Source organism: Lycium ferocissimum, chromosome 11 (assembly GCF_029784015.1).
Source record: "Lycium ferocissimum isolate CSIRO_LF1 chromosome 11, AGI_CSIRO_Lferr_CH_V1, whole genome shotgun sequence".
In the NCBI taxonomy this organism is placed as follows: domain Eukaryota; kingdom Viridiplantae; phylum Streptophyta; class Magnoliopsida; order Solanales; family Solanaceae; genus Lycium; species Lycium ferocissimum.
Window position 1 is genome coordinate 35,029,873 of NC_081352.1, and position 28,000 is coordinate 35,057,872.

The window sequence follows — 28,000 nt, forward strand, 5'->3', positions numbered from 1 at the left end:
GAAAATGGTATTTGTGAATTGAAGTTGTGTTTGGCCATGGGCGCGTAAATACAAATTGGAGTTATTTTTATAATTTTGGTAAGTGCTTTGGAGTGAAAAAAGTGAAAACAACTCTTGGTATTTTTCAAATTCCAACAAATTCTGAAATTCAACTTCAAGTTGATTCCAAAATTTTATGGCCAAACATGATTTTCGGAATTCAACTACGAGCAAAAGTAAAAATTTATTCTTGGTCAAACGGCCACTAAATACTATGCATATATTTATATGTGTGTAGACTGTAACACCTCGTAGCTTCAGGCGAAGGTTTAACTCATAAGATGATAACATAATGGAACCAATATGAGGGTTATAGGAAGTGTTTTGAAAACTAATCAAGTCATAAGAAATGTCTTTGGGCAAAGCAAAGTTGGAAGCCACTCTACGGGGCATGTTTGCAAGTGAGTTTATAGAAGGTCTTACTTCCAATGACCATAACCCCTTTATTTATTAGGAATTTGGGAAAACTTCCTGAATGAAAGTTGTATCCCTTTGAAATACCTTTCCAACGGTATATTATGGGGGTCAAGGGGACATCTGTACAAAGAGTTATGGCCATTTTACTAAAGGATTACGGTCCGTTCACCGATCATGTTATACGAACTCGTTATACGGCCCATATAATTTTATACGGACCGTATAACTCGTCCGTACTTCGGGACGCTCCAAATCGACGTTCGTTCGGCCATGATAAATATGGTCATATTATACGGACCGTATAACTTTATACGGACCGTATAATATGTCCATATAACCTCGGCCTCATTTTTGTATAAATCCAAGTCTTGAGTTCTTCTATTTCATTATTCACAATTCCAAGCCCTAGCAACAATCCAAAACATCAAGGTAAGTCAATCCAAACCCTTCCAACTCAATTCTAACATATATTCTAATAATCTAAGCAAGAAATCATTGTTCCTAATCTAGGGTTTTCAAGAAAACCCATCCCAAGGTTCAAGAATCAAGATTTAGGAAATCTTCTCCAAAATTCAAGTCTTTAATTCAAGATTTTGGAGCAATTAAGTGTAACACCTCGTGCATTCGGGCTAAGATTTGACTCATAAGACAAGGGTATCATGAACCCAATTTGAGTAGTGTATAAATGGAGTTTGAAACCCAATAAAGACATGAGAAGAGTCCTTTAGCAAAGGAAAGTCGGAAGCTACCCTACGGAGCGTGTTTTTAAGTGAGTTTGCACCACGTCTCAATTAAAATGAGTATACGGAAAAATCTGTAAGGAATTTGGGAAAATTTCCTTCTTGAAAGTTGTAGATCTTTGAAATACCTTTCCAACGGTATATTATGGAGGTCAAACGGACATCTGTACAAAAAGTTATGCCCGTTTTACTAAAACAGTGTTCTGCAGATATACGGTAGAATATTCAGACCGTAAAATTGGCCCAGAAAGCCCAATTCACTGGAATGGATGTACGGTAAGACATACGGTCCGAAGAATTTTTACTGGACGTAAAATAAGGCGTAAAATGGGTCCGATTAAACAATTATAAAACTTCGTTTTAAGGCTTTTTCACTTCATTCTTCACACCCCCAAGCCCTAGAACGACCTTATATTCTCTCCCATCATCAAGAACACCAAGGTAAGCCTACTCTAATCATTCCAAGTCAATTCTAATATATATCCTTGTAATCTAAACAAGAAATCATCATTCCTAAACTAGGGTTTTCAAGAAAACCCATCTCAAGGTTCAAGAACTCAAGATTTTGGAAATCTTCTTCAAAGTTAAAGTATTTAATTCAAGTTTGGAGCATTACCTGTGTATGTAGAGTTACTATCTACGTGTGGGAACATCATTGTTTCTTCCCACGCCTCGTAATCCATAAATTATGATTCTTTACGAAAACTAGGGTTTCTATACCATGCTCATGATAACCCTAGGTCCATGTTCATGATTATATTATGTATGAATTGTTATAATTCCATCATTGAGTTCTTAATATTTCTTTATGATTATTGAGAATCCGTCTGTAATCCATGAAAACCCATATCTTGTATTCCATGGGTTCTTGCATGCATGTCTTTAAATAAAAATGCTTATTTCATGAATATCCTACATGTCTACAAGTTTTCATATTGTATTTTATAACTATGTTCATACCATGACTCAAGATACGTACATGCTAAATACAAGTTATTTCATGAAACCATGTTTACAAGTTATTTCATGAAACCATGTTTACAAGTTATTTTCGTGAAATCATGATTACAAGACAAGTACAAGTTAATTCACGAAAATCATGGGCTTCTTAGCCAACTATATTATGTTCATGTTTTGGGAGTTGCACGAATTACCGAGAAGGCTCGGATTGAAACTACGTAGCCACCGTAGGACAAGGATTGCTCCGCCCGTTAGGACGATACCTTAATTTTACACCGAATGGATCCATCAGCACGTTACCACCTTATACCCCGGCAAAGGTATGGGGGCTCTGCGGTCGGGGTACCGGACTCCACGTAACCACGCGGTGATTTACCACCTTATACCCTGGCAAGGTATGGGGGCTCTGATGGTCCGGCGAGGTACCAGACTCCACATACCCACGTGGTGATATCACGTATCGGTTTTATGAAATGCTCCCCTACTTATCATGTTTTACCTATGTTATATATATATATACACTCATGCTCGTACGCTCGCCTGCGTTCGTGTCGAGGTTTTCGTTCGGTTCTTATCATGTTATTTCGTCCCATGTTATTTCATTCGGTTGCTTTACATACCAGTACATTCAATGTCGACATCCTTTTATTCGGCTGCATTTCACGATGCGGTACTAATTTACAAGGCGACGTATCTGCTCGAGGGGCCAATTACGCTCGTATCAACTCGTTGGCGAGCCCCATCTCATTCGGGGTTTAGTCAACTCTTTGTTTTATAATTAGTTATGCATCTAAGGTATCGGGGGCCTTGTCCCGGCAAGCATGTTTTTCGGTGGACTCATGATAGAGGTTTCATAGACTAGACAAGTCGGTTATGTTATGTCGGACTTTGGAGTCGTACAGCCATTTTGGCTCGTTCATATTATTTCCGCTTTTCATGATTAAACAAGTAATTTTATTAAGTATTATGACTTATTACGTTTTATAAAGGCTCATCATGCATTCACGTTATAATGCTCATGTTATGGGATGATTGACAAGCCATGTGGTTCGGCTGGTCACATGCAGAACCACCGAGTGCCATGTTTCTCCCAGGCCATGGTTCGGGGCGTGACATTAAGGTATGTAGAACTTCCATCCACATGTGGGAACCTCTACGTTCTTCCCCATGCTCTGTTTCTTGATATCCATGAAGTTCAAACCCTAGGGCATTAAACCAACTTATTGGTAGCCCATAGTTATGTATTTATGAATATGAATTTTGTATCTATATTCGTTATTGTATTCTAATCTTCCATTACGGTTATTAGGAACCCCGAACTTTTAATCCATGAATCATGAATTCTTCCTCATGTGTACTCATTATGTTTATATGAAATTTTATGATTTTATGTAGCAAGTTACAAGCATGTTTTCAAGTCAATTATATATATAATTATGAACTATTGTTATTACTCATTTGAATCAAGAACATGTTTGAGACTACGACAAGTTATCTCATGAAACCATATTACAAGATATTTCATGAAACCATGTTACAAGTTATTTCGTGAAATCATGATTACAAGTTATTTACAAGTTATTTCACGAAAATCATGGGCTTCTTAGCCAACTATATCATGTTCATGTTTTTGGGATTGCTTAGTTAACCGAGAAGGCTCGGATACGAAACTATGTAGCCATCGTAGGATAAGGGTTGTCGACGAGGCAACACCTTCATTATACTTTGGATCCTTACATGCTTATTATTACTTAAATCTCATATCCCGGCAAAGGTGTGAGTGTTCGCCGGGTAGACGCAAGTTGCAGCATCATGTTGTCGGTTATACTATAGCATTCCCTACGTTACGGTGCGTTTTATATACATGTATTTTCATTGATTTCTTGTTTTCGTACTTTACTCACGTTTCATATCATGTTCAAGTTACATTCGGTTTCGGTTCATGTCCTATACCTATGTTGTGCCATGTTCTTCATTTTCGGCGGGTTTTACATACTAGGACTATTCACCATGTACTAACGTCCCTTTTTGCCGGGCCCGCACTTCCACGGTGCGATACCGATTTTCGGGAGCACACACACGCAATAGGATCACCTCGGTTATCGGCCTATTGGTGAGCCCCACTCTCTCGGGGTTGACATGGAGTCGTATTAGTATTCGGTTATGGTAGTCCGGGCCATATCCCGGTAGTTAGTATTCGACATGTTTTAGAGGTTTCATAGAGAGATATTAGTTCGCGAGTCGGTTATGCTTTCAAACTATTACGTTTTCATGAATTTTCATGCTATGAGACAATTTCAAGACTTTATTCGCAAATTACATTTTTATGATTCATTTAAATGCATCATATAGATTATATTGTTTTGATGCCCATGTTGACAAGCAAGCCATGAGGTTCGCTCGGACACATGCAAGTAAGGCCCGAGTGCCGTGTTACGCCCAGGCCATGGTTCGGGGCGTGAGATAGACCTTATATCATACAAAATTAATCAAGTTTACCTCCGTCATACTTTATACTGAAGGTGGAAGTTTGAGTAGATTCAAACTATAATTGAGGTAAATTTTATCAATTTTGTATAGATTATTAAAATGGTCAAAACGGGCTGGCTCAACTCAATTCAACCCTTGCGAGCTTTGAATTTCAACGAGGTAGAACTGCTTGACTCTTCCATTTAAAAGGGCCTTCAAAATGCTAGTCGAACACAGCCTTAAGCGGGATGCGAGTTAGGACAAGCTAGCCCTTCAAAAGATTTTATTTTAAAAATGTAGAACCTTTTTATTACCACTTTGCGTTGCATGCCACTAGCAGCTTTAAGGCGTTTACTGATAGTTTGAAAGTTATAGTACAGTGTAATCCAATAAAGCAGAGTAGGAGGTTGAAATAGATACTCATGATACTCCCTATTTTTCAATTTATGTCGCAAGTTCAGATTTCGAGAGTCAAATTCGGACATAGAATCTTTCAGTTTTTTAAAATAAAAAGATACATATTTGAAAACTAGAAGTACTATGAGTTACAATATTAACAATTCAAAATATTTAAAAAGCATATGAAAAAATCGTGGTCAAAGAAACTCGTTTGACTCTCAAAATCCGAAAGTTCCGCATAAATTGGGACGGAGGAAGTATGTTTTCTTTGGGTTGTTTTAATCACCGTGGTGTCCGAGCCAACTTACGCACACCTAATTCACGGGGCACTTGCTATCTCCCATGATACCGAGTAACTTCGTTCACCAATGCAAATCTCTTACTTCCTTCTCCTCGTACCTTATGTTTACTTGCACCATGTACTGCTGCAGGCAATTTTAAAAGCTTATCACCAACTTATTTCCTACTTCAAGCAATTGATCTAACACCAATAAAAAGAAAAGAAATGCCAACTGCCATCACCATACCAAATCACCATTTACACGCTCTAAGGTGAAAGAAACCTTCCTTTGCTCCCTTCGGCGGGATCAGCCAGTTTCCCCCTTGTGTAAGATCCTTTCCTGAAAGAGGTCAAATAGTTAATGTGGTTTGCATCCACATACACTTAGCATCAAAGAAGATAATGTGGGATAGAGATATTTGGTCACCTCATCGGGCTCATGACCTGTAGATTGCAAGTTAGAATTCCGTCCCCACATTCGAGAAACAGGTAGTGATTGTTATTAATATTTTGACAAGCGGTGTAGTGATAATAACAAAAGCGGGTGTTTTGTATGCATTCGATTACATACACCCAAACAACCCAAATCAGGAATCAAATAACATATTGATCGAATAGAACTGGAAAACTAGCAAACAAAATGTTCCAGTCTCGGAGAAATAGGTGCTTTGAGTTCTGCTGCCAAGCTGGTTGGCATGAGCCTAACGATTCGATAGCTCGATCCCTTGTAATGGTGTGAAGACGAAACTAGAACTCAAGCCTGATGAGGCTGCACTACCACTGCCTCCATAACTCTTCATTTTTAATTTGTTTGCTACTTTCTTGCTCTGATTAGCTAATACGCGCAACTTGCCACTTCCAGCCTGACCAAGCATGTCGTAGCCCACCCCTAAGCGGGACGCAGTTAGGACAAGCAAACCCTTCACGAAAGTTTAAAAAAATATTGTCGAAACTTTTTATTACCATTTTGTGTGGCATGGCTCTAACAACTTGAAGGCCTTTACTGACAGAGGCGGAGCTAGCCCTTCGGGCGTGGGTTCGGCCGAACCCAGTAGCTTTTATCTGAACCATATATTTGTATTAAATTTTTTGTCAAATATGTACAATTTATTAATTAAGAACCCATTAACTTCAAAGAAATAGAACCCCAAACCCACAAACTTTGAATCCTGCCTCCGCCTCTGTTTACTAATAGTTGAAAGTTATAGCACAATGTAAACCTATGAGTCTATGACAGTAATGTAATAGGTTTGAAATACGTATATGATATGTTCTCTTTATTTTTTATAACCATGATGTCTGAGCTAGCTTGTGCGCACCTAACTTCACGGGATACATGCTACCTCCCATGATAGCGGGTAACTCTGTTCTCAAAAGCAAATACTTCTTACCTTATGTTTACTTGAACTATGTAAAGCTGAAGGCAATTTTAACAGCTTAACACCAAATTATTCCTACTTCAGGGAATTGACCTAACATCAATAAAAAGAAAAGAAATGAAATGTCCACTACCTTCACATCCTCAAATCACCATTTACATGCTCATACGCAAAAAAGACCTTCCTTTACTCCTATCGGCGGGATCAGCTGGTGTCTCCGTGTGTAAGAACCTTTCCTGAAAGAGGTCAAATAATTCATGTGGTTTGAATCGGCATCCACTTAACATCAATGAAGAGAATGTGGGATAGAGAAGTTGATCACCTCAACCGGGCTCATGACCTGAAGATTGTATTCAATCCCCTGCCTAATCAGAGGAACATTGTTCGCTGGGATTAACTCATCAATCTGTTTTTTGACTCTAGAGAGCTTCAAGATAATAATAATAATAATAATAATAATAATAATAATAATAATAATAATAATAATAATAATAATAATAAAAAATTGGTATTTGCAGGACTAATTGCATACATCAGATCAAAATAGAACATTGCTTCAATTTTCTTAACATTCCAAGCTGGCCAAACAACCAAAGTCAGGAATCAAATAGCATACTGGTCGATGGAACTAGTCATGAAAAAACTGGAAAACTACAGCAAACACAAGGAACTTACACATCAGATTAACTCAAACCTTGCACATTAGAGAATTGGCTTGGGGACCTCTATTTAAAGCAACATATCATAACACTATTCTAGCATAGTGGAACTTGAGGCCTCTTGCCAATTCTGGTAGATGTTAAAACAGTATTCCACAGTAAACATAAAGCGATAGTGCTTAACAACAACTTATTGCTAGTTTCAATTATTGGCTAATGTCTACAACCTTGGCTACCAAATGATTCATGATCAACACTGACCATAAGATTGACTATCTAATTTCCTTGAACTTATGCACTCATATCATTATATGCATCTAATACTCAGAAGATATAGAGAGAACCAACCAGGAATTAGAAAACAAGCTTGAAAAAACAGTGGAAAATGGATGACACCAAATAAAAAGAAAATGGAATCAAGAATGTCTTTAGTAGGTTTTGTTAGCCACTGTGTTCAAAATCAGAAAGCAAAAACAGAATCTGTATGTAAACAGAAAACGTAAACAGTAATGTTTAAACAGAAACTAAAATTCTATTCCGAGCCCATAGAAGTCATTACCTTGTTGGAATAGTGGTGCTTCAAATTCCATTACACTTCGGACAGCACCACTGCTTCCATAACTCTTCACTTTGTATTTCTTTGCTACTTTCTTGTTTGGCCTAAGAACTTGCAATCTCAAAGACCCAAAAGGGACCTTCCTCTCTTAACCTTAGAAAATGTTCCTGTCTCAGATAAATAGGTGCTTTGTGTTCCGCTGCCAAGCTGGTTCGCAAGTGCCTGAGGATTCGATAGCTCAATCCCCTGTACTGTTGTGAAGGCAAAACTTGAAGTCCAGCCTGATGTGGATGCACCACTGCTTCCATAACTCTTAACCTTGGATTTCTTCGCTATTTTCTTGCTCTGACTTGCTGATACACGCAACCTCCCACTTCCAGCCTGACCAAGCATGCCATAGCTAGCCCACCCCTAATCCATCCCCTAACGAGCTTTCTTCAGGTACCCCAAACTGCACCCTATTTCTTAGCCTCTGCGCGTCTGTCACTTGATATCTTTCTTTCTTCTTTCTGTGGCGACGACCACCTCTGTGTTTCTTTGACCTTAAATCAGTAACAGGAAGAGGCTTTGGCTTCTTTGCAGGAGGTAGTTCTTGCAAGTTCTCTATCTTTTAACAAATCTCTTCCCTAAGACTAATCCTCCCTGTTTTGCTCAAGTCCACACGAGCCGCTAATATATATTTATTTGCAAGCGTTCTACAAACTTTATCCCTTAAAGGAGGAGGTGTAGTCTGAATTATTTCTGTTTGCTCAATATAACAAAATCGCGATGTGGTAGCTGTGGAAAATCCTGCTAAATTCTTCATTTTAGAACCAAGATTCTTGACAGTACTAGCAGGTATATTAGTTAACAACGATTAACCACCAGCATAACCTATAAGTTTTGCAGCAACTTCACTTCCAACAACAGCATATAGGTTAGGAGCAATATATCCCATTCGACTCTCAACAAAATCAAGAACCTTCTTTTTCGCGGAATCAAGAGCTAGTGTTCTTTCACGTGCATCCATTGTCCTTTGTAATATATGTGCTGGCAATGGCTTACCACTAGTAGTTGATGCTGTAACAGAAACAACCATTATAACAGCTGAAGGTAACAATCCTTCTAAATCAACAAGAGTGAGATCGATCTCGTTGCTAATTTTTTTAAAAACTCTAGCATAATCAATTGGGTGATTAACAAGTGAATCTAACTCAGGAAATTTTAATCTATACTTGTCACGTATGAAATTGTGTATTATAAATATTTCATCCTCTATTTCAACCGATAACGCGTTACAATCTAATATCAACTTATATTCCGGATCATCTTCTTCAAGAAAAACGTCACCTTTGTTGTCAATTAAGGCATCTTCAATTTTCTGCATTGTGTCAATGTAGCGACGTGATCTTGCAGCTTCGAAATATTATCTAGCTCATCATCATAATTAAACGATTTTTCATATACATCTTCCTCAATATGTTCAACAACATCAGTTGTATTATCGGATAATTCTTCCAAATCTGCTAGGAATGAATCAGCAAGAGTTGCCATTGTACGATAAGTATTAATTTTGCTGCAAATTAAACACTTTATTGATTGACAATTTGCTTTGATTATCGCTAAATTCAGTTTAAGTTCTTTTATAGATGTGCATTGTGCTTTTCCTAACTTAGGTAGGATTTTATTTATTTGTTTCGGTGATTAGGTAGGAATAGGATTGTTTTGCGGTTACGAATCGCGTTAGGATTTTAGAATATTTTTGGTATCTTGTTCAACAAGGAAAGCTATATGACTAGAAAAAGTAATGTTTTTTGTTAGTATTTTCAAAATAGGGATAATAGCACTTGGTTCCTCGATTATTGCCAAGTTTGATTTAATTTTTGTGGTATTTGACTAAATATATTTAAACATTTAAATTTCAATTAATTAAAATGTGCACTTTTGATCAATTTACTTCTGAATATTCACAAATTTTCAAAATTATTAATTGTTTCACAATTTAATTACAATTTATTATGTTTTACTTACTCCATATTATGTGTAATATATTTCCTGCATAAATAAATGAATCAAAAGTACATATTTTAATTTGAACGTTAAATATGTTGATTCATATATATTACTAGAATCAAAATCATAATTTACGGACAATTGAGGGACAAAAAGTGTTATTATCCCTTCAAAATATTTTAAAAGAAAATCAGTTAATAGAACAATTTTACAATTTTAAGTTTTGAGTAATATTAATTTATAGTCATTAGTAATTATGAGGGATTTTTGTATAGCTAATAAAAAAGGTCCTAATTTAATCACCTCGTGGCTACGGTCAACTAGATCTCTTTGAAAAATTACAACATTATTTGATCAAGATATTGATGTACTAAAGGACAAGATAAGTGTACAAAGACGTGTGGAAATAAATGTTAGGTATACTAAATTCAAACTATAATTTACAGAGCATTGACATGTAAATGTTGCTAAAAGAAATATTCCATGCCCTTTTGTCCCCGCCTTTTACATTATATGAATGTAATGTCCTAAGATGGTTTCTAGAAAAATTAGGAAGAGCCTGTGAATGGATTAAGACTATCTCCAAAAAGCTATTAATCCAATATTACTTTTGTGCAATGAAATATTAGTGCTAATGCATATGAAAGTAAAAAAAATTATACGCATGAAAATTGAAAATATAGCTAGAGTCTAGAGGTATATTCTACCCTTTGGAATTGATAAATCTTCAAGAAGAGCGTTTTCTTCTTAATGGAATAATGGGTCATATGTGGTGCAATATGAATTATAATCGGTCAATGAATTTTAATACCAGATATGATTAAACTAAAAAGATTATATTCTTATATGAGAAATTGTTTACAATAAAGAACAATACATGGTTGTGTTTTATGAATAATAGACATCTACAGATGTGATGAGAAGAATATGATTACTTCATTCTTAACTAAAAGTCTCGGTTTGAATTTTGAGAACAGAGAAATTTTTAGTAAAGACAGGTTTTTCTTTATATAAATCATACTCAATGTGAACTCTAAAGTAATCCCGCCATTAATTTGAAATGTTTAATTACCACTTGGTATGGAAAATTTACATACGGCGAGATGCAACAGTACATGATTTAGGTAATATTGTAAATTAGTAATACTACCAACAACCATGGAATAGTCATAGCTAGTTCGGGGAAAAAGTCTTGTATTGTCGTCGATAGTTGGAACTAGCTAGGAACAAACAATGCCAATACATGGTCTTTTTTGGGGGAATACAAAATAAATTATGTTAGTCGGGTGCCAGACAACTCAAGCTGATATTGCATATATTAAAAATAATTATATTATTACATATTATTTTTATGAGTTGATGTGTAGACTTGTAGCCATTAGATTAATTACAAATTACTTGTATCATTTGACAACCACGTGTGAGTCAAATTACTTTTGCTCTTAACGGAGTTGTAAACCTCCCTCTTGTGTGTTTGTAATTGTAAAAATATTCATCCAATTGATTAAAGAATATGCTCCAGCTAAGTGTGGGTATATAGCTCGATCTAAACATTAAACATTTATTTTGGTTTGCACAAATTTACATAATGTAATTGATGCGAAGATTTATGTCCTCATTCCTTCTTTTTTTTTTTTTTTTTTTTTTAATGATATATATAGGTTGGAGATAGGCCTACCTCTTCCATCATAATGATGTATTTTTTGAAGAAAAAAAAAAAACATAAAATCATTGTAGCTGTACTTTCTAATTCCTATAATACGAATTTTATAAATTTCTTGAACACAATAAGTTATCGATTATATGAATATTATGTATTTACTCATATATGTTGAAGCATGACATAAATTAAAAAGAAACCAAATATCATAGAACATGTACCTTAAAATTTTAGATCCTGAACTTATTGTTGAGTACTGATTTTATGCATAAGAAATAATAATAAAACATCAATATTTATCGAGTTACCAACTTTATAGTTTATCCCAACACTTTAGGTTGTTAAGAAATAATCCAACATCTTCTCGTGCGTATTACATACTGGATCCCGATCTTGCACATTATTTGTAATGCATATTTTTGTTTTATCAAAAGATGATTGTTACATACTTACATTATAGAATATATTAGTGCTGAACTTTCGTTTGCTTGATGGCACATGCGCTCAGAAATATGACAGCGATTATATAAAATATTGTAAACTTACAAACTCACTCCATGAATTAGAAATCTAGATGGCTAGTATGTCACTACGTCCCCACTCCCCCACGAATTTTTTTTTTTTCACATTTTACTTCTCGAAAGTCATTTTGACTCTAAATTAGATTAAAATAAAATTTGTTTTTGAAAATTTAAATTTGAATATTTAAAAGATATACAAAAAGTAACACTATAAGTTGCAATTCTTCTCATATCAATATAGTAAAAAGATACATCTTAAAATGTCGGTAAAATTGATGTAGTTTGAATCTCGAGAAGTGAAATGTGACAAGTATTTCAGACCGGAATATTTTTCACTCTATGTCCGATATCTACATTGAGATCCGACTAATTTACACACTAGTTTAGGGTTAAAAAAAGCTTTTTATCAGGCGAGATCTCTATAGAGGATGGAAAGATGCTTACCTTCGTAACTCTTGTCATTATGATATAATAATTAGTACTGTAACTAATAACTTGTCATCTTTAAACTTATCGTTCAAACTTTTGGCTATCAAATGTATTGCATAAATACTGTATAATTTCTATAATATAAGCTCATTTTATATATTTATACAAAAGTAATATAAGTTGAAACTCTTCTCATATCAATATAGTAAGAAATGTATATCTTAAAACGTTGGTCAAGATTAATAAATGTGACATATATTTTGAGGCTTGAGCTAGAGGAAATATATTTTTTGAGTTTTCAGCCTGCCTCCGGTATCTACTTTTAAGACTTGACTAATATAGACATTATTTTAGGGTAAAAACACTTTCTATTAAGGGTGATTTACTCCCGAAACTCAGAACCCGTTTGGATTAGCTGAAAAAAAGTGGCTTTTAAGCATAAGTACTTAAAGTACTTTTAAGTACTGAAAGTTATTTTATAAATAAACAACTACGTGTTTGGATAAAAGCGCTTAAAGGATTTTTAGAAGTAAGGGTAGAATTGGGATTAATAGACAATATAAGGGATAAAAGGATAAAGTTGTTGGTTAAACCAAAATGACTTTTAAGCCAAAAAAAAAAAAGTTGGGGTTGAGCAACTTTTTTATTTTGACTTATTCTAAACACTTTTTCACTTAATTTAAACTATTTTTTATTTTTACCAAATACCCAAATAAATTAAAAATGACTTATAAGCTGGTTTGACCAACTTATAAGCCAATCCAAACGGGCTCTCAATCTAAAAGTCTCTGATTTATGATGGAAAGATACTTACCCTTGCAACAGTCTTTTGACGGTGCTAGTAAATATTTACCTCGTCTAGTATCATTGTCTTTATGGTATATAATTAATTACTACTACTAATAAATATTCATGTTTAAACTTATATCCCTTTGGATAAAAAAAATGTCCACTTAACCATTTGTATACTCCTTAAAAAAAATATTAACTTTTTGACAAAAATAGATGATTTGAATAAGCTGTCCCTAATTAAATAGATATTAAGATTTAAGCACATAACACTTAATAGGAATAAATCTGAAAAAATAAAGTCAATTTTTTCTTAATTTAATAAATAGACACTCTTTTTGATCCAAGAAAAAAAAGATTAAATGAACACTCCTTTTAATCAGGAGAGAATAATAAATACCAGGGTAAATACTACTTATATTAAGTTCATTTTGAATTGATGGATGAGATTTTCATCATTTCAAATGATCACATATTCTTTCAAGTTGGTCAAACTTCAAAGCAAGGAAAATGTAAGGACTTTGAAACTTCCCTTGCAGATTTACGTTCTCCCCAAGTCACCGTTACCGTTATCTTTTCTTACCTCCGTTAACTTTTTACTGTTACAGCAGCCACCGCCGGTGAAAAAAACAGGCCATAGACGAAACGTGAAGGGAGGTTCCTTCTATTCAATAAATAATATTCCCTCCGTCCTAATTTAAGTATCTTATTTTTTTTTCAAATAATTTCAAAAATAATATCTCTTTCTATATTGCGTAAGTAATAACAAGTTTAGCACCAACATTTTTAATTTAAAATATCAATATTCAAAACTCTTTTTTTATTTCTTAACCTCCATGTCAAGTTAAAATAAAATACACGGGGAGTATATCAATTCAAAAAGGAAAGGAAAGGAAAGGAAATTAAAAAGAAAAGCATTTATTTGTAATTTATATATATAAATATAATTTCAGAGAGAGAAAGAAAGAAAGAGAGACGTAAAAGAGAAAAGCTTTATAATTTCTTCAATCATCTTTGTTCATTATCCGATCCTTCAAATTCATTTCTTCTTTCTACCTTTAAACTACTTTTATAAGCTTAATATGTATACATATAAAGTCTAATTTCTTTTTATACAATTTGGGAATCTTTTTCTCTTTATTTTCAAGTATTGAAACCTATCTGATCCAAATTTGTACATATTCTTTGTTGAATTCTTTGTAAAAAAAAAAAAAAAAAGAATACTTTATTTGATTCTTGAATTTGATGTACAGGTAGATAAAGATTTGTTTGATACATACAACAAAGTAAGTTTTTGAAAAATTTGTTGTGTTTTACAAGTTAAAGTTTGGATTTTTTTGTGGTGGGGTTTGGTTAGTTGTGTTCTTTATTGTGAAGTAGTGAAAGTTTAGAAGAAGACATATTTGGATTCAATAGCTTTTATTTTTTTGCTATTCTGTTTTAGTGATTTGGAAGAAGCGGTTTGTTTTTTCCAGTTGTGGGGTTTGGATTTATATGGTGTTGGAAGCAAATGATACAGACAGGTGTTTAGATGAGAGTTTAAACAGTTTCATATTGTAACGTTTTTTGCCTAGGGGTTATCAAGAACGGTGATATATAGGGAACTAACCTAAGGGGTATGATCAGAAGTGTAGAGAATAAAAGATTCAAGAATCAGAGAGTTGTTTTCGATTTCCGTGTTGTATTTGCTTTGGTTTCTGCTCTTTGGGAGCTTTGGAATGAGGAATGATGCACAAAAACCACCTCTTGAAGGTGGAAATGTTGCACTAGGCAGGAGCAAAAATGGTGTTTTTCCAGCTTCGTTTCGAGCTTTTTCCAAGATTGTATCGTCTGGGGCTTCGACTGTTGCTTCGACGGTTAAGTCAGCAGCTTCAGCTGCTTCGGCTATTGTGGAGAGGGACAATGATTCCAGCCATGATCAGGTGCTATTCCCATGTTTTTTAAGCCCTTATGTAGTTGTAGGTGTTTGATATTAGGGTCTATAGCTTTTTTAGTAGAGAAAGATTGAAACTTTATACTTGTTAACCTGGGTTTGCTACTCGTACATTTATAGTTGAATGTCATGAATTCTATGACCTTATGTAGTTTGTAGGTGTTAGATATCAGGGTATATAGCTTTTTTGTAGAGAAAGATTGAAACTTTATGCTTGTTAAACTGGGTTTGCTACTCGTACATTTATAGTTGAATGTCATGAATTCTATGACCTTATGTAGTTTGTAGGTGTTAGATATCCGGGTATATAGCTTTTTTGTAGAGAAAGATTGAAACAAACTTTTATACTTGTTAAGATGGGTTTGCTACTCGTACGTTCATAGTTGAATGTCATGGATTCTATGCCCTTATGTAGTTTGTAGGTGTTAGATATCGGGGTATATAGCTTTTCTGTAGAGAAAGATTGAAACTTTTATACTTGTTAAGATGGGTTTGCTCCTCGTATGTTCATAGTTGAATGTCATGGATTCTATGCCCTTATGTAGTTTGTAGGTGTTAGATATCAGGGTCTATAGCTATTTTGTAGAGAAAGATTGAAACTTTCGACTTGTTAAGATGGGTTTGCTACTCGTACATTTTTATAGTTGAATGTCATGAATTCTAAATGCAGATAGTTAATGCTGTTTTGGTTGCAAATCCTTAATGCTTTGAATGTTATACTAAGTTTAGCTTAGGCGAGTAAGTGCTGAGAATAGCTAAATCCAGTATATGCCTGTTATAGTGTCTTCCCCTCCTTTTTGGTTAGTTTTCTTTAACAAAATTTAGCTCCAAGTAGAACTTATGTGGGTTAAATATCATGTGCATTTTTTCTTGTTGCCACAACCAAAGGGAATATGATTAGAAAGGTATCATGATTATATCATTATATGGATCAGCATGGGAAATGAGATCTGAAAGTCCACGTGACTGATCTGCTATTTTTACTCCTTAGGTTTTCATGGCTCTTTCTTTCTCAGATGACCAATACAATTTGATAATACTGTATATTGTGTATATATCTGCATATTTGGTGGCCTCTTTCTTTATTAATAAAGAAAAGATATGCATATCCTAACTGGTATATGTGTAGCATTAGGTTATTTGTGGGAGGCCTGTTTGAGCACACATGCTTATTGTACTAGAATACAATTTTCTGGATGCATTTCTGATCAGGTGACATGAGTAATTGGAAAATGACCTTTTCTTCAATTTAGTATCATCGGAGTTGGGACTCACCAGTGAGTTGTCGGGTTCTTCTTATCTCGTTTTCAAAACTGGAGGTTTTGTTCTTGTAGTGTTTTAGCTTTCAAGCTATGTGACGGCATATAATCTTTTTACTTAATGCGGTGTTTTGACTCTTTTGGGCAGTTTGTTAGAGTTACAGATTTTTTACTTTATTCGTGGAATTCTTTCCGTTTTGTCGTGTTGGTCTAATTTCCCGCCTGTGTTTTGTCTGGTTATTGTTTCTGAATGAATGATCCTTATGCGTAATTGGACCTTTTTCTTCTTGTTTTTTTCCGCCATTGTCCAGATTTCTCGCATCATACCACAATGTCCAGATTTCTCGCATCATACCACATGTGGACATACTAGTGTTACATTTAAGAATTTAAAATGCAAGTCACATGTTTCTTGAGTTTTATTAGTACAAATGGGATATAAGATCTCTTTTTTTTTTTTTTTGGTTGATAAGGTAAATAAAGTGATATGAGATCTTCATGGAATTTAAGCTGTTAACGTGCTTTTATGAAAAAGATTTAACCCAAAAAATGAAAAGATTTAACTAATTCCTCTCGCCCCATGTACAAAGAAAAGGAAGTTTTACCATCTGGGGTGACCAGAAGTTTGAATTGATATAAAGGTATAATGCTTTATTTCATTGACAAGTAATGTAGGTTTAGTGTTCCAAAAGGAAAAAGCAAGTCGTCCGTGACTATTAAATTTTTTTTGATAAGTAACATTTGACTATGTAATCTAATGCATTACAACCTTGGGAAGTTGTGTTTTGGCACCTGTAGGTTTTCCTTCCCACCACTCAATTCAAATTACATAGAGGCTTGTGCGTTGAACAAAAATAAAAATAAAAAGAGGTATTGGTGGACAGTAATATAAATCTTATAATGGTACTTTGACACAGAGCCAAGCTGTAGAAAGCAGTTGCAGGGTTGGAAATTGAGAATTTGATGGTGCTGTTGGGAATGATTTAGGGTCTGATTCTGATGAAGGTAGGCCGTGATGCTCCAGAAAGGACCAGTGGTGGCTTTTACAATTTGAAATCTGTTATGAAACTTTGGTAGATAGAAGCAGGAGCTACTTTGGCTCTAGGAAGATTTAATTCAGGGGATCCCTTGGGGCAATCCTAGCTGGTGATAATCTTGGAGAGTAGGATCTTCACAACTATTGGTTGCTTTATTTTAAGGCTGCCAAGACTGATGAACATTTCTGATGGGCTGATTCTTAATTGATTCTGTATTAAGTATAGATTAGGTTGATACGTTGGACAAGTTCAGGAGGTAACATTCATTGTGATTCTCTTTAGTTAATTTTGAGACCCGGTTTCAAAGATATGGCTTATGGCACATAAGAGTTATAGAGCAATTATCATGAGGAGCCCCTAGTACTAAAAGCTAGTGAACATAGATTTTGGTTGTTTGATAGAGTCAAGCTAGCTATATATTGCTAGTGCCTAGAGATATTGTTCATTGTGTTGCTATGTGAATAAGGTCGAACTTTGGTGCTCTTCCAAAGGGGAATGTAGCGTATCTCATGTTCCTCTTCTACCACACACAGGTTCTCTGGGCTGGGTTTGACAAGTTGGAATGTGAGAGTGGCACAACTCGGCAAATTTTGCTCCTGGGGTGTCGTTACGGCTTCCAGGTTTGGGATGTTGAAGATGCTGACAATGTGTGCAACTTGGTTTCCAGGCATGATGGTCCTGTTTCTTTCATGCAAGCGTTACCAAAACTAATAGCATCAAAGAATTGTGACGACAAATTTTCTGTTAGTCGCCCAATGTTGATACTTTGTGCGGATGTATCTTTTTCTGGTGGTAGTAACAGTGGGGAGAGCATAGGAACTCCTCATAATGGAATGTCCCAACACTATCATAACCAAGCAAGACCCACTTTTGTGCCCACTGTTGTTTGGTTTTACTCCATGAAGTCTCACTCTTACGTGCATCAATTGAGGTTCAGATCAGTTGTTCACTTGGTAAGGTGCAGCTCCCGAGTGATTGCAATCTTACAAGCAGCTCAGGTACGTGACATGATATCACAAAGTTGTACTCTGGTTTATCTTGCTAGACATAAAAGTGAAGTTGCTTTTATTACAGATACATTGTTTTGATGCTGCAACTCTAGAAAGGGAATTTACTATTGTCACCAATCCTGTTGTCACGGGGTTTCCTGCATCTGGAAACATAGGTGTGGGACCTCTCGCGGTAGGTCCCAGGTGGATAGCCTATAGTGGAAGTCCAGTTTCAGTCTCGAATTCTGGTCGAGTCAATCCACAGCACCTTACTCCTTCTGCTAGTTCCCCAAGTCCTGCTCCAAATGGGAGCCTTGTTGCTCATTATGCAAAGGAATCAAGCAGGCAACTTGCTGCTGGTATTGTGACTCTAGGGGACATGGGGTACAAGAAGCTGTCGAGATACTATTCTGAGCTGCGATCAGATGGTAATTGTTCTCAGCCTGGGAATGCTTGTGTGAAGGTACCAGGAGCTGCTAATGGACATTTTCAAGATGTAGACAGTGTTGGAATGGTATAGCTTACTCTTTATCAACTTTCTTTCGAAGATGTCGGTTTAATATTCATGCCTTTATGGTGTCATTTTAAGGCTTTTGGGGAGCTTTGCGATCATTTCGTTTTCATCACCATATTAACCCTCATGCCGTGTCTACTGTTCTGTGGACATTTATGTATGTCCATGCATTTGCCCTTTGTATTTTATTATTTCTGAGTAGTGGTAAGTGAATACCATTCAGTGCTATATATATAATGCTGGCTTTGACCAGCATTGGTCTCTAATGTAACTTTTTTTTAATTTTTTTTGGCATCTGTAGGTCATAGTCAGGGACATTGTCAGCAAAGCTCTTATTGCTCAGTTTAGGGCACATAAGAGTCCCATTTCAGCTTTGTGCTTTGATCCTAGCACTACTCTTCTGGTGACAGCTTCAGTTCAAGGTCATAATATCAATGTATTTCGGATAGTGCCTGGACTATCTGAAAGTACATGTGATACTGATCCTGGATCTTCTTATGTCCATCTCTATACGCTGCAGCGTGGACTGACTAACGCGGTAAGTATATCTAAGTTGCTATCCCGTCTTTCTTGAGTTTGTTGCTTCTTGATGATTGAAGTCAACTATTATCTCATTTTGGACATCTCAGGTCATACAAGACATAAGTTTTAGTTGTGATAGCCGGTGGATTATGATAAGTTCTTCCAGAGGAACTAGCCATCTTTTTGCGGTATCTCCTTCAGGGGGATCAGTTGATTTTCATACGGCTGATGCATGTCTTAGTGTTTGCGCTAATGGCTCCCGGGTGATGGCAAAACCTGTGAATTCTGTTAATCAACAAAGCATTTGTGGATCTGGCCCACCCGTGACACTTTCTGCTGTTGGCCGAATAAGGAGTGGAAGTAATGGTTGGAAGAATACTCTAAGTGGTGCTGCCGCTGCTGCAACGGGAAACGTTAGCTCTCTATCTGGGTCCATTGCTTCAGCTTTTCAGTACTACAAAGACTATAACCAATGTACAGATGCAACCTTACTAAAGTCAACTTATCACCTGCTGGTTTTTTCTTCTCCTGGCTGTGTGATACAATATACTTTACGCATGTGTTCTGGTCTAGATCCTGTTACAACCACTACTGCGGTGGGTACAACACATGAGTCAGGTCTTGAAGTTGATACAAGATTAGTTGTAGATGCAATCCAGAAGTGGAATATTTGCCAGAAACAAAATCGCAAAGAGCGAGGTGGTAATATTGATATATATGGTGAATTTGGAGACACTGATAGCAGTAAAGTATTTCCTGAAGGCATAAAGGTAGAAAATGGTCTCAATTCTAAGCCTAGGAATACAACAACCACAGAAGAAAAGAGAACTTCTGATGAAAGACATCATATGTATATATCTGAAGTGGAGCTTGAAATGCATAAACCTCAGGTTCCATTGTGGGCAAAACCTGAGGTACTTCACTATTTGTTTGGTACCACAAATGACATGCTGCCTTTGTGTAATGGCTGATATCTCCTTTGTGCTTTTGTAATTGTTCTGCAGATCTATTTTCAATCATTTGCTGCAGACGAGATTAATATAGGTGATGTTTATGCTTTTGGAGGAGAGGCTGAGATAGAAGTATTTCCAACTCATTCACTCGAGGCGAGATCAAAAGATTTAGTTCCAGTTTTTGAATTCATTCAAGCTTCCAAGACCCAACAAGGGAGGTAATCAGTAATTCTCTCTTTTTGTGAATAAATCGTCCTTGTTATAGAAAGTGACCTAATATTTTGGGTCTGTGTGATGGTCTTTTAATTTGCTTTGGAACATGCATAAGATGATTTTGTGCCTTTGGGTGGGGCACCGACTGTTTTGTAGGTCATGTTTTAGTTATTAGTTGTTTACTGTTTCATTTTATAATGTTTTGCTGATACTTTTCGGAAATTGGAATATGGTTACTCTTTCTGAAGTTAGGTGTTTGTTATTTTAGGGTATCTGTTAACGGTGACAATAACGTCTCTGATAACTGCAATCTTATGGCTAATGGAGTTAATGGATCACATCATTCCATGAATGGTCCCAGGAGCGAAGTTCACTGCGGCCGAGAAGTAAATGGGTTGGATGGTCTTCCAATGACAGGTCAAACAGCTCATGGCTTTGTAGATAGTAGCGAGAGCCCTAAAGCGGATGCCCGGCTAGATTTTGTAAATAATATGAAGAGCTCCGAGATGGAGCCACAGTCTAAGTTTGTACATAATAACCTAGATGGTGCAGAAATGGAGAATCATTTCGATGATGAAGTTGACGGCGGTGATTGAAGGTAACTGATTTCGCCTTTTGCTTGTTCTTCATGGACTTCTTGCTTGCATTTTCAAGTAGCCGTACGAAGCATGATAATAAGATTTTCAACTAGGTGATTGCTTCCCATCTGACCAAGTTTTGGTGGATAAAGTTACCTGGTACCTGTGCTGGTGGGAGGTAGCAGGTACGTTGGAATTAGTCGTCGTGCGTGTAAGATGGCCAGGAAACTATGATTTTAAAAATTATAATACAACAAGATTCTCCTCATATCAACGAGGTCGTCGTACGCTCTTCCTAACTTCTATTGACCTAAAATAAGCGTCTAATTTGGACTCGGTGGATGCTTTATCTGTTTGTCTTTCTGCATTCTCCTTTTGTTGTATTAGAGAGAGAACTTGAACTTGGAAATGTATGCCTGTCTCATTTTCTGTGAATATGATCTTTTCTTTTCGTTTCTTTGGCATTTCAGTCTTTTACATATTGTTGCAGTCGATTAATTCATTGTTTTCATGATCTTGTCAGGTGTTCGTTATTCGTTTATTACGTGGAGGTTTCTGTAAGTGTTAATATTGTGGGAGGTGAAAATGTAGAGAAGGAAGAGAGTTTAGGCTCCTTGATTGACCCAATGTGCAAAGTGTGGATGCTTTTGACTTTGTAAATATTAGACACTGAAACTTGTCCAATAAAGTAACTCGTAATATTTAAATAATTGCCTGGATCTTGCAACTTGTTACTTTATTTTGTTATCGTCATTCACCTTATCTTCAGTCCATTGTTAACAAAGTATATATATCTCGAAATGGATTTAAGTTATATACACTGATAAAGTAATAAAAATTTAAAAATTGATTACCTCGCACAGGTCATGTGCAGCATTCTCATTCTACCTCATAGAACTGACATTCTAATAGAATGTAGGAGTATTTAAACTAGGAACCTTTTTCTTTAAAAGATAAGAGATCAGGCTTTCTAAATGAGATTGAGTTTTACGAATGTGCAGTTTTTGTTTATCACTTTTAAATCTCCGGGCCTCAAATGCTAATAAATTATCAAGTGTTTGATGTTTTAAAAGCAAGATACTTACCAAATTGTCGTAGTTACTCATTTAGTAATCTGCTTAAATCTAGAACATTGAATTTTAGAAGTACAAAAAGTCAAGTATACAGTAAGTTTCTACTTTTTCACATTTGCTTTCCATTTTTGTTAGAACCTTAGTATCAATTCACAAAAACAGTAATCTTGAAAGAAAGGTCCTGACCAAATGATTGGTGAACCAACTGACTTTTCAATAACGAAAACGATAACTCCTTTTTGTTTTATAATTATAATTATATTTCAAACCCGTTAAAAATACATAAACCGAGAAAAAAAAATTCCTTTTCTTTTAAACTATTAAAAACTAGTTAAATTTGTTTTCATAGGAAACAGGTCTGAGAGGAGGATAAAAGTTGTACAAACCTTAACTGATAAAAATAGTTTTTCATAGGAAACTAATTTGAAAAGAATTGAACTAATTTAGCTCAAATTGATTCACCTTTTAAGATGAATTGATTTTTATTGAACCCTTAAAGGAATACAAATACATCGTCCATACAACTTAACAAATATTTTGACCCTTGAGCAAACACATAGCTTATTAAACTCGCTCAAGTTTAGACGAATTTGATTGGATTGCACATATGTAGCTCAAAATTGGCATATGCATATACGATGATACTTAGTGCCTAATCCTACAAACATTGAATTTATCGAGCATAATCGGATTAATTAACTAACTAACCAAACAATATAAATTCTATGGCACCAGACTTTATTACGAATTAGGCTGCTAACTCGTACACCAGAAGTACTTTGGAATAACTAAAATAGTGTAATTTTTGCAAATTAAGTTAAGCTCCAACAAACCAACAACTATTAGGCCTGTCCCCACCAGGATTTAGATTTTGGAGTCACCCTTGTTAGGAAGACTAGGAAAAACAAAAAGAAGAAAGACAGTGGGTCACTTTCCATTTTAGAAACTCTGTTCAATCAAATGCCTAAACTTTCAGACAGTGAAAATCAAGCTTCTATTCTTTAACAACTTCGTGTGGAGGCAAAGTGAAGCAACACCAAAGTCTACTTCTCTTTTATCCTAATAAGAAATAATTTCTTCATTTATTTTAACCATTTCACTTGGGACTTTTTACTAACGCCCGTTCTTCAAAATCAAGCCAATACAATTCACCATCAACGCTTACAATCTAGTGATACCGATAAATGGTCACCAAATTTCATTTTATTGTACTATTAAAGTCGCCAAACTATATGTTATAATAAAAAATCACTCAACTTTATCTAAGTATCAGAGAAGTTACCAAATTATTTTTTGTAACCAAAAAGTAGTCACTCAACTTCGTCTAAGTATCATAGAAAGTCATTAGGAGGAAACAAAAGAGGCATGTTGTATGATACTTAGGGAAAGTCGAATGACTACTTTTGTGTTACAAAATAATTGTTTTAGCGATTTATTGTGATTCTTAGAAAAGCCAAATGATTTTTTTTTTTTGTTACAAAAAATAGTTTAGTGACTTTCTGTGATACTTGAGAAAAGTTGAGTGATTTTCTGTTACAAAAAAAAAGTTTAGCGACTTCAGGTCTGACAAAATAAAAGTTAAGTGGTCATCTACGAGATCAACCCCCGAAAGGAGTTTCTCACAGGAATATAGGTATGAGTTTGATTCTTGCTAATGCTGAAGGCTTACTTGGCGTGATCTCATCAATAGGAGTAGGTGCTTGCAGCTAGCTCGTTGTCTACTAAAAAAGTCATAATAATTCCGGGAAATAAAGGAGGTCATACTATCAAATATTATGTCCCTTTCCTTCAAACAACTAGTCCCAAAAGAGTTTTCTTCACTGTGAAAAATGAATACAAACTTGGTAAAAAAGACCTGCAAGACTTGTTATGTAACCTCCATGCTAAGCAAGGTTAGGTGATTGAAAGCAACTCTAGCACCCCCACCCCCCACGCTCCTACCCTCTCCAAGTACTTCCTTTTACAGCATCCCTCTACAGGGGTATTCTGCATTCTACTCAACTTTTTCTCTGAGTGATTGCCAAATTAATGACTAGGCCACAAGTACTTATTTTTTGGTCATAGCCAAAGCTCAAGGACTGTTGTCTTTTTTTTTTCTGCCTATTTTTGGGTGGATTGATCATTTTCCTTTTTGTTATTGAATGTTAAAAGCAATGCAGCTCCACATATCACCAAGTCTAAGGCATGTTACTGTTCTTCCTGCTAAAGGTTTCAAGGAGTTCATTAAAGTTAAAGTTGGCTCCAAAAGATTGTCGTATCGCATGGTCTTTTACTGCCTTTTGTTTCTTACATTCCTGCTCCGGTTTGTCTTCGTGTTAACGGCTATAGATACTATTGATGGAGAACGAAAATGTTCGACCCTAGGTACATCTCTCTCTCTCTCTAATTTTGTATACAGGGATTTGGAACATATGTTAATGTCACAGATCAACAAATATTAAGTTACTACAGATATAATATCTGTAGAAGCAACAATTCTAGCAGTATATTTTACAACATATTAGCAGTAATACAAAGCACATCGTGGAATCTACGTGTTACAATCGAAAGGAAAATAAAATTAGCCTGTAACAGAAAACTAAATCTGTCCATACTGAACTTACTTGACGATTAAATATTTGATGATCATGTCAATATTCTTACTCATATAAGATGAATATAGAAATATTTATTTATGCTTCAAAGATGCATTAGACTTAAACTTGGCCTTGTCGAAAAGGAAGTGCAGAATGTGTTACAATTAAGAAGAATGGTACTTAGAGAGCTATCTCAGGAAGTGAATAGCAAAAGTTTACTTCTGTTTCTGCAGATTAAAAGTTGAAGATAATATCACCTTTCACTTTTCCCCTTCGTTTAGTTTCATGGATGTGAGGCTGAAAATCGTTCTGCTATTTACATTCTAAGAATATCATTTTACTGCAGGTTGCTTGGGGAAAAAAATTGGACCAACGATTTTGGGGAAACGCCTTGAATCAACTGTACGCTTCTGAGCCATATATCTTTTTTCCCTATGTATTAATACTGTGGCATTCCCCTATTGAATAATGAAGATATCTCCCCTTAGTGGTGCTTGTTTAGCATCGAATTTTGGAATTACATAGTCTTGTCTCTTATTATCTGCATTTGTTAGGTCCCCGAGGTGATATACCAAGTATTGGAGGAACCTTCAGTGCAAAATGAAATAAAGACAAGACCTGAATCTCCTCAAACATTGGATGAGTTTATCACAGAAATGAAGGGTGGAAGACCAGACGCGAAAACTTTTGCTGTCAAGCTCAAAGCTATGGTACTTTACTCTTGTCGTGCCTTCTAAAGCAAATTTAGATATAAATATAGTTGAAAGTGGCACATTATGTCATAGGCAACAAATTTCTGTAGACAAAAACTAGTAATGAAGCAAAAGGCCATACGATACACATCTTTAGGCACTCAAGGCCAGAGACGGATCCAAGATTTGAAGTTTATGGGTTCCTACAACGACCTCAAGTTTACTACAGTAATAATTGGGGTTACAGTCAAGTATTTATAGATATTTAGTAGATTCTTAATATATATACAGGATTTGGGCAAACTGGGTTCATGTTGTTGTTCCTGTGTCCTGGTCAAGGCCTGATAAATGACTATTCTTTTTTCAGGTCACTCAGCTCGAAGAGAGAACAAGAACTGCCAAAATCCAAGAATATCTTTATCGGCATGTGGCATCTAGTAGCATCCCCAAACAGCTTCATTGTCTTTCTCTCAAGCTAGCACACGAGCATTCCACCAATTCCCACGCCCGTCTCCAATTACCATCGCCTGAGCTTGTCCCCACCCTTGTTGATAATTCGTACTTCCATTTCGTCCTTGCCTCCGACAACATTCTTGCTGCTTCTGTCGTTGCATCATCACTCATGCAGAACTTCTTGCGCCCTGAAAAGATAGTCCTTCACATTATCACAGATAGGAAAACATATGCGCCTATGCAAGCTTGGTTTTCATTGCATCCTTTAACACCCGCTATCATTGAGGTTAAAGGGCTGCACCATTTTGATTGGTTCACAAAGGGGAAGGTCCCCGTTTTGGAAGCTATGGAGAAAGACCAAAAAGCTAGGTCACAGTTTAGGGGAGGTTCATCAGCAATTGTTGCAAACAGAACTGAGAAGCCTAAAATCATTGCTGCAAAATTGCAAGCCCTCAGTCCCAAGTATAATTCGCTGATGAACCACATAAGGATACATTTGCCAGAGGTAAGCCCTGAAATTTAAGACATATTGTCTTTCACTTTAAATACATGTAACATCCATGCCCATTTCCTGAGAAGAACTAACCTAAATAGCGGCCCACCCAACCGCTCAAACTAAAAATAGCCACATGATGTATATATCTGTATAATTCATGTATAGCTTTATTATGAGCCGAGGGTCTGGGGGTAAGGTCTGCGTACACTCTACGCTCCCCAGATCCCACTTGTGGGATTACACTGGGTATGTTGTTAATTCATGTATAATATGTGTATAATCAATGTATAATCTATGCATACCGGATAAAAAAAGTAAACAGTAAATCCAGCCGGCTATATGTGTAAAGATCCATTTTCCTGAATATGACTATACTGAAAAGTATGAATTTCTCTTTTCAGTTGTTTCCCAGTGTGAATAAGGTTGTGTTCCTGGATGATGATATTGTCGTTCAAACAGATCTTTCACCTCTATGGGACATCGACATGAATGGAAAGGTGAACGGAGCAGTGGAAACATGCAGGGGAGAGGACAAGTATGTCATGTCAAAGCGCTTCAAAAGCTATTTAAACTTTTCTCATCCGCTGATAGCAAAACACTTCGATCCAAGTGAATGCGCGTGGGCCTATGGCATGAACATTTTCGATCTAAAAGCATGGAGGAACACAAATATAAGTCAGACATACTACTATTGGCTCCAACAGGTAAACTACAAGTAACATAAAAAAAGTCTGTTTCATAGGTTTTTGTTTAAACAATCCCAAATTTGTTGGACTGATACAGCTTTTTTCTATGCAGAACTTGAAATCAGATCTAAGTTTGTGGCAGCTAGGGACATTACCTCCAGGTCTAATAGCATTTCATGGACACGTCCACACAATTGATCCCTTTTGGCACATGCTAGGACTAGGGTACCAAGATAATACAACCGTAGCAGAAGCTCAAAGTGCCGGTGTGATCCACTTCAATGGTCGAGCAAAACCTTGGCTTGATATAGCATTCCCACAACTTCGACCCTTGTGGACCAAATACGTTAACTTCTCCGATAAACTTATCAAAAGCTGTCATATTAGAGCTTCTTGAAATGAGGTGGCCAAAGAGTATTGTTGTTAAATGAGAGAACTAATTTAGGGGAGAGTTCACGCGAATGGAAAGACCTCCAATTCCTGATGAGAGATGGCTATACTCTGGAACTCTTCGCGATTACTTGAATTTCTGGTTCTCTGATGTATTTTATTTTGCAGTTTAGATTCTATACAGTATTATCGATTCTTTCTCCAAAAAATGCTTATACAGATGGTCAAAATGATACTATATTCGCCGGTGTTAAGCAAATTCCCAGGTATATCATGCAGAATTTGCAAATAATAAATGATGGTAATAAGAGGGAATGAAAATACTACATTGACAAAAAGAGAAGTGA

The 28,000-nt window shown here is 35.8% G+C and overlaps 2 protein-coding genes and 1 pseudogene across 4 annotated transcripts; 2 read left to right on the forward strand and 1 right to left on the reverse strand.

The window, feature by feature from the left end:
- Window positions 1–5,231: 5,231 nt before the first annotated feature.
- Window positions 5,232–10,028, reverse strand: LOC132035812 (U4/U6 small nuclear ribonucleoprotein Prp31 homolog; annotated as a pseudogene).
- Window positions 10,029–14,261: 4,233 nt separating this feature from the next.
- On the forward strand, window positions 14,262–22,049 carry LOC132035809 (autophagy-related protein 18f). 3 transcript variants are annotated; one of them, XR_009409435.1, is made up of 9 exons: window positions 14,263–15,211; window positions 18,052–18,516; window positions 18,593–19,021; window positions 19,323–19,559; window positions 19,651–20,457; window positions 20,548–20,714; window positions 20,978–21,307; window positions 21,401–21,472; window positions 21,811–22,049. XR_009409435.1 is itself a non-coding variant. In XM_059425943.1 (8 exons), exons 1-7 carry the CDS (start codon window positions 15,008–15,010, stop codon window positions 21,303–21,305), a joined length of 2,544 nt encoding a protein of 847 aa, XP_059281926.1. In that variant the 5' UTR covers window positions 14,262–15,007; the 3' UTR covers window positions 21,306–21,307; window positions 21,811–22,049. The 3 variants fall into 3 exon arrangements, 2 of the variants coding, with proteins under 2 accessions (XP_059281926.1, XP_059281925.1); XM_059425943.1 differs by lacking the exon at window positions 21,401–21,472 and having other exon boundaries at window positions 14,262–15,211; window positions 21,071–21,307; XM_059425942.1 differs by lacking the exon at window positions 21,401–21,472 and having other exon boundaries at window positions 14,265–15,211.
- Window positions 22,050–24,347: 2,298 nt separating this feature from the next.
- LOC132035811 (probable galacturonosyltransferase 12) lies at window positions 24,348–28,000 on the forward strand. The gene is made up of 6 exons (XM_059425946.1): window positions 24,348–24,724; window positions 25,283–25,338; window positions 25,491–25,646; window positions 25,996–26,586; window positions 26,979–27,281; window positions 27,376–28,000. The coding sequence occupies exons 1-6, from the start codon at window positions 24,502–24,504 to the stop codon at window positions 27,658–27,660; spliced, it is 1,614 nt and encodes a 537-aa protein (XP_059281929.1). The 5' UTR covers window positions 24,348–24,501; the 3' UTR covers window positions 27,661–28,000.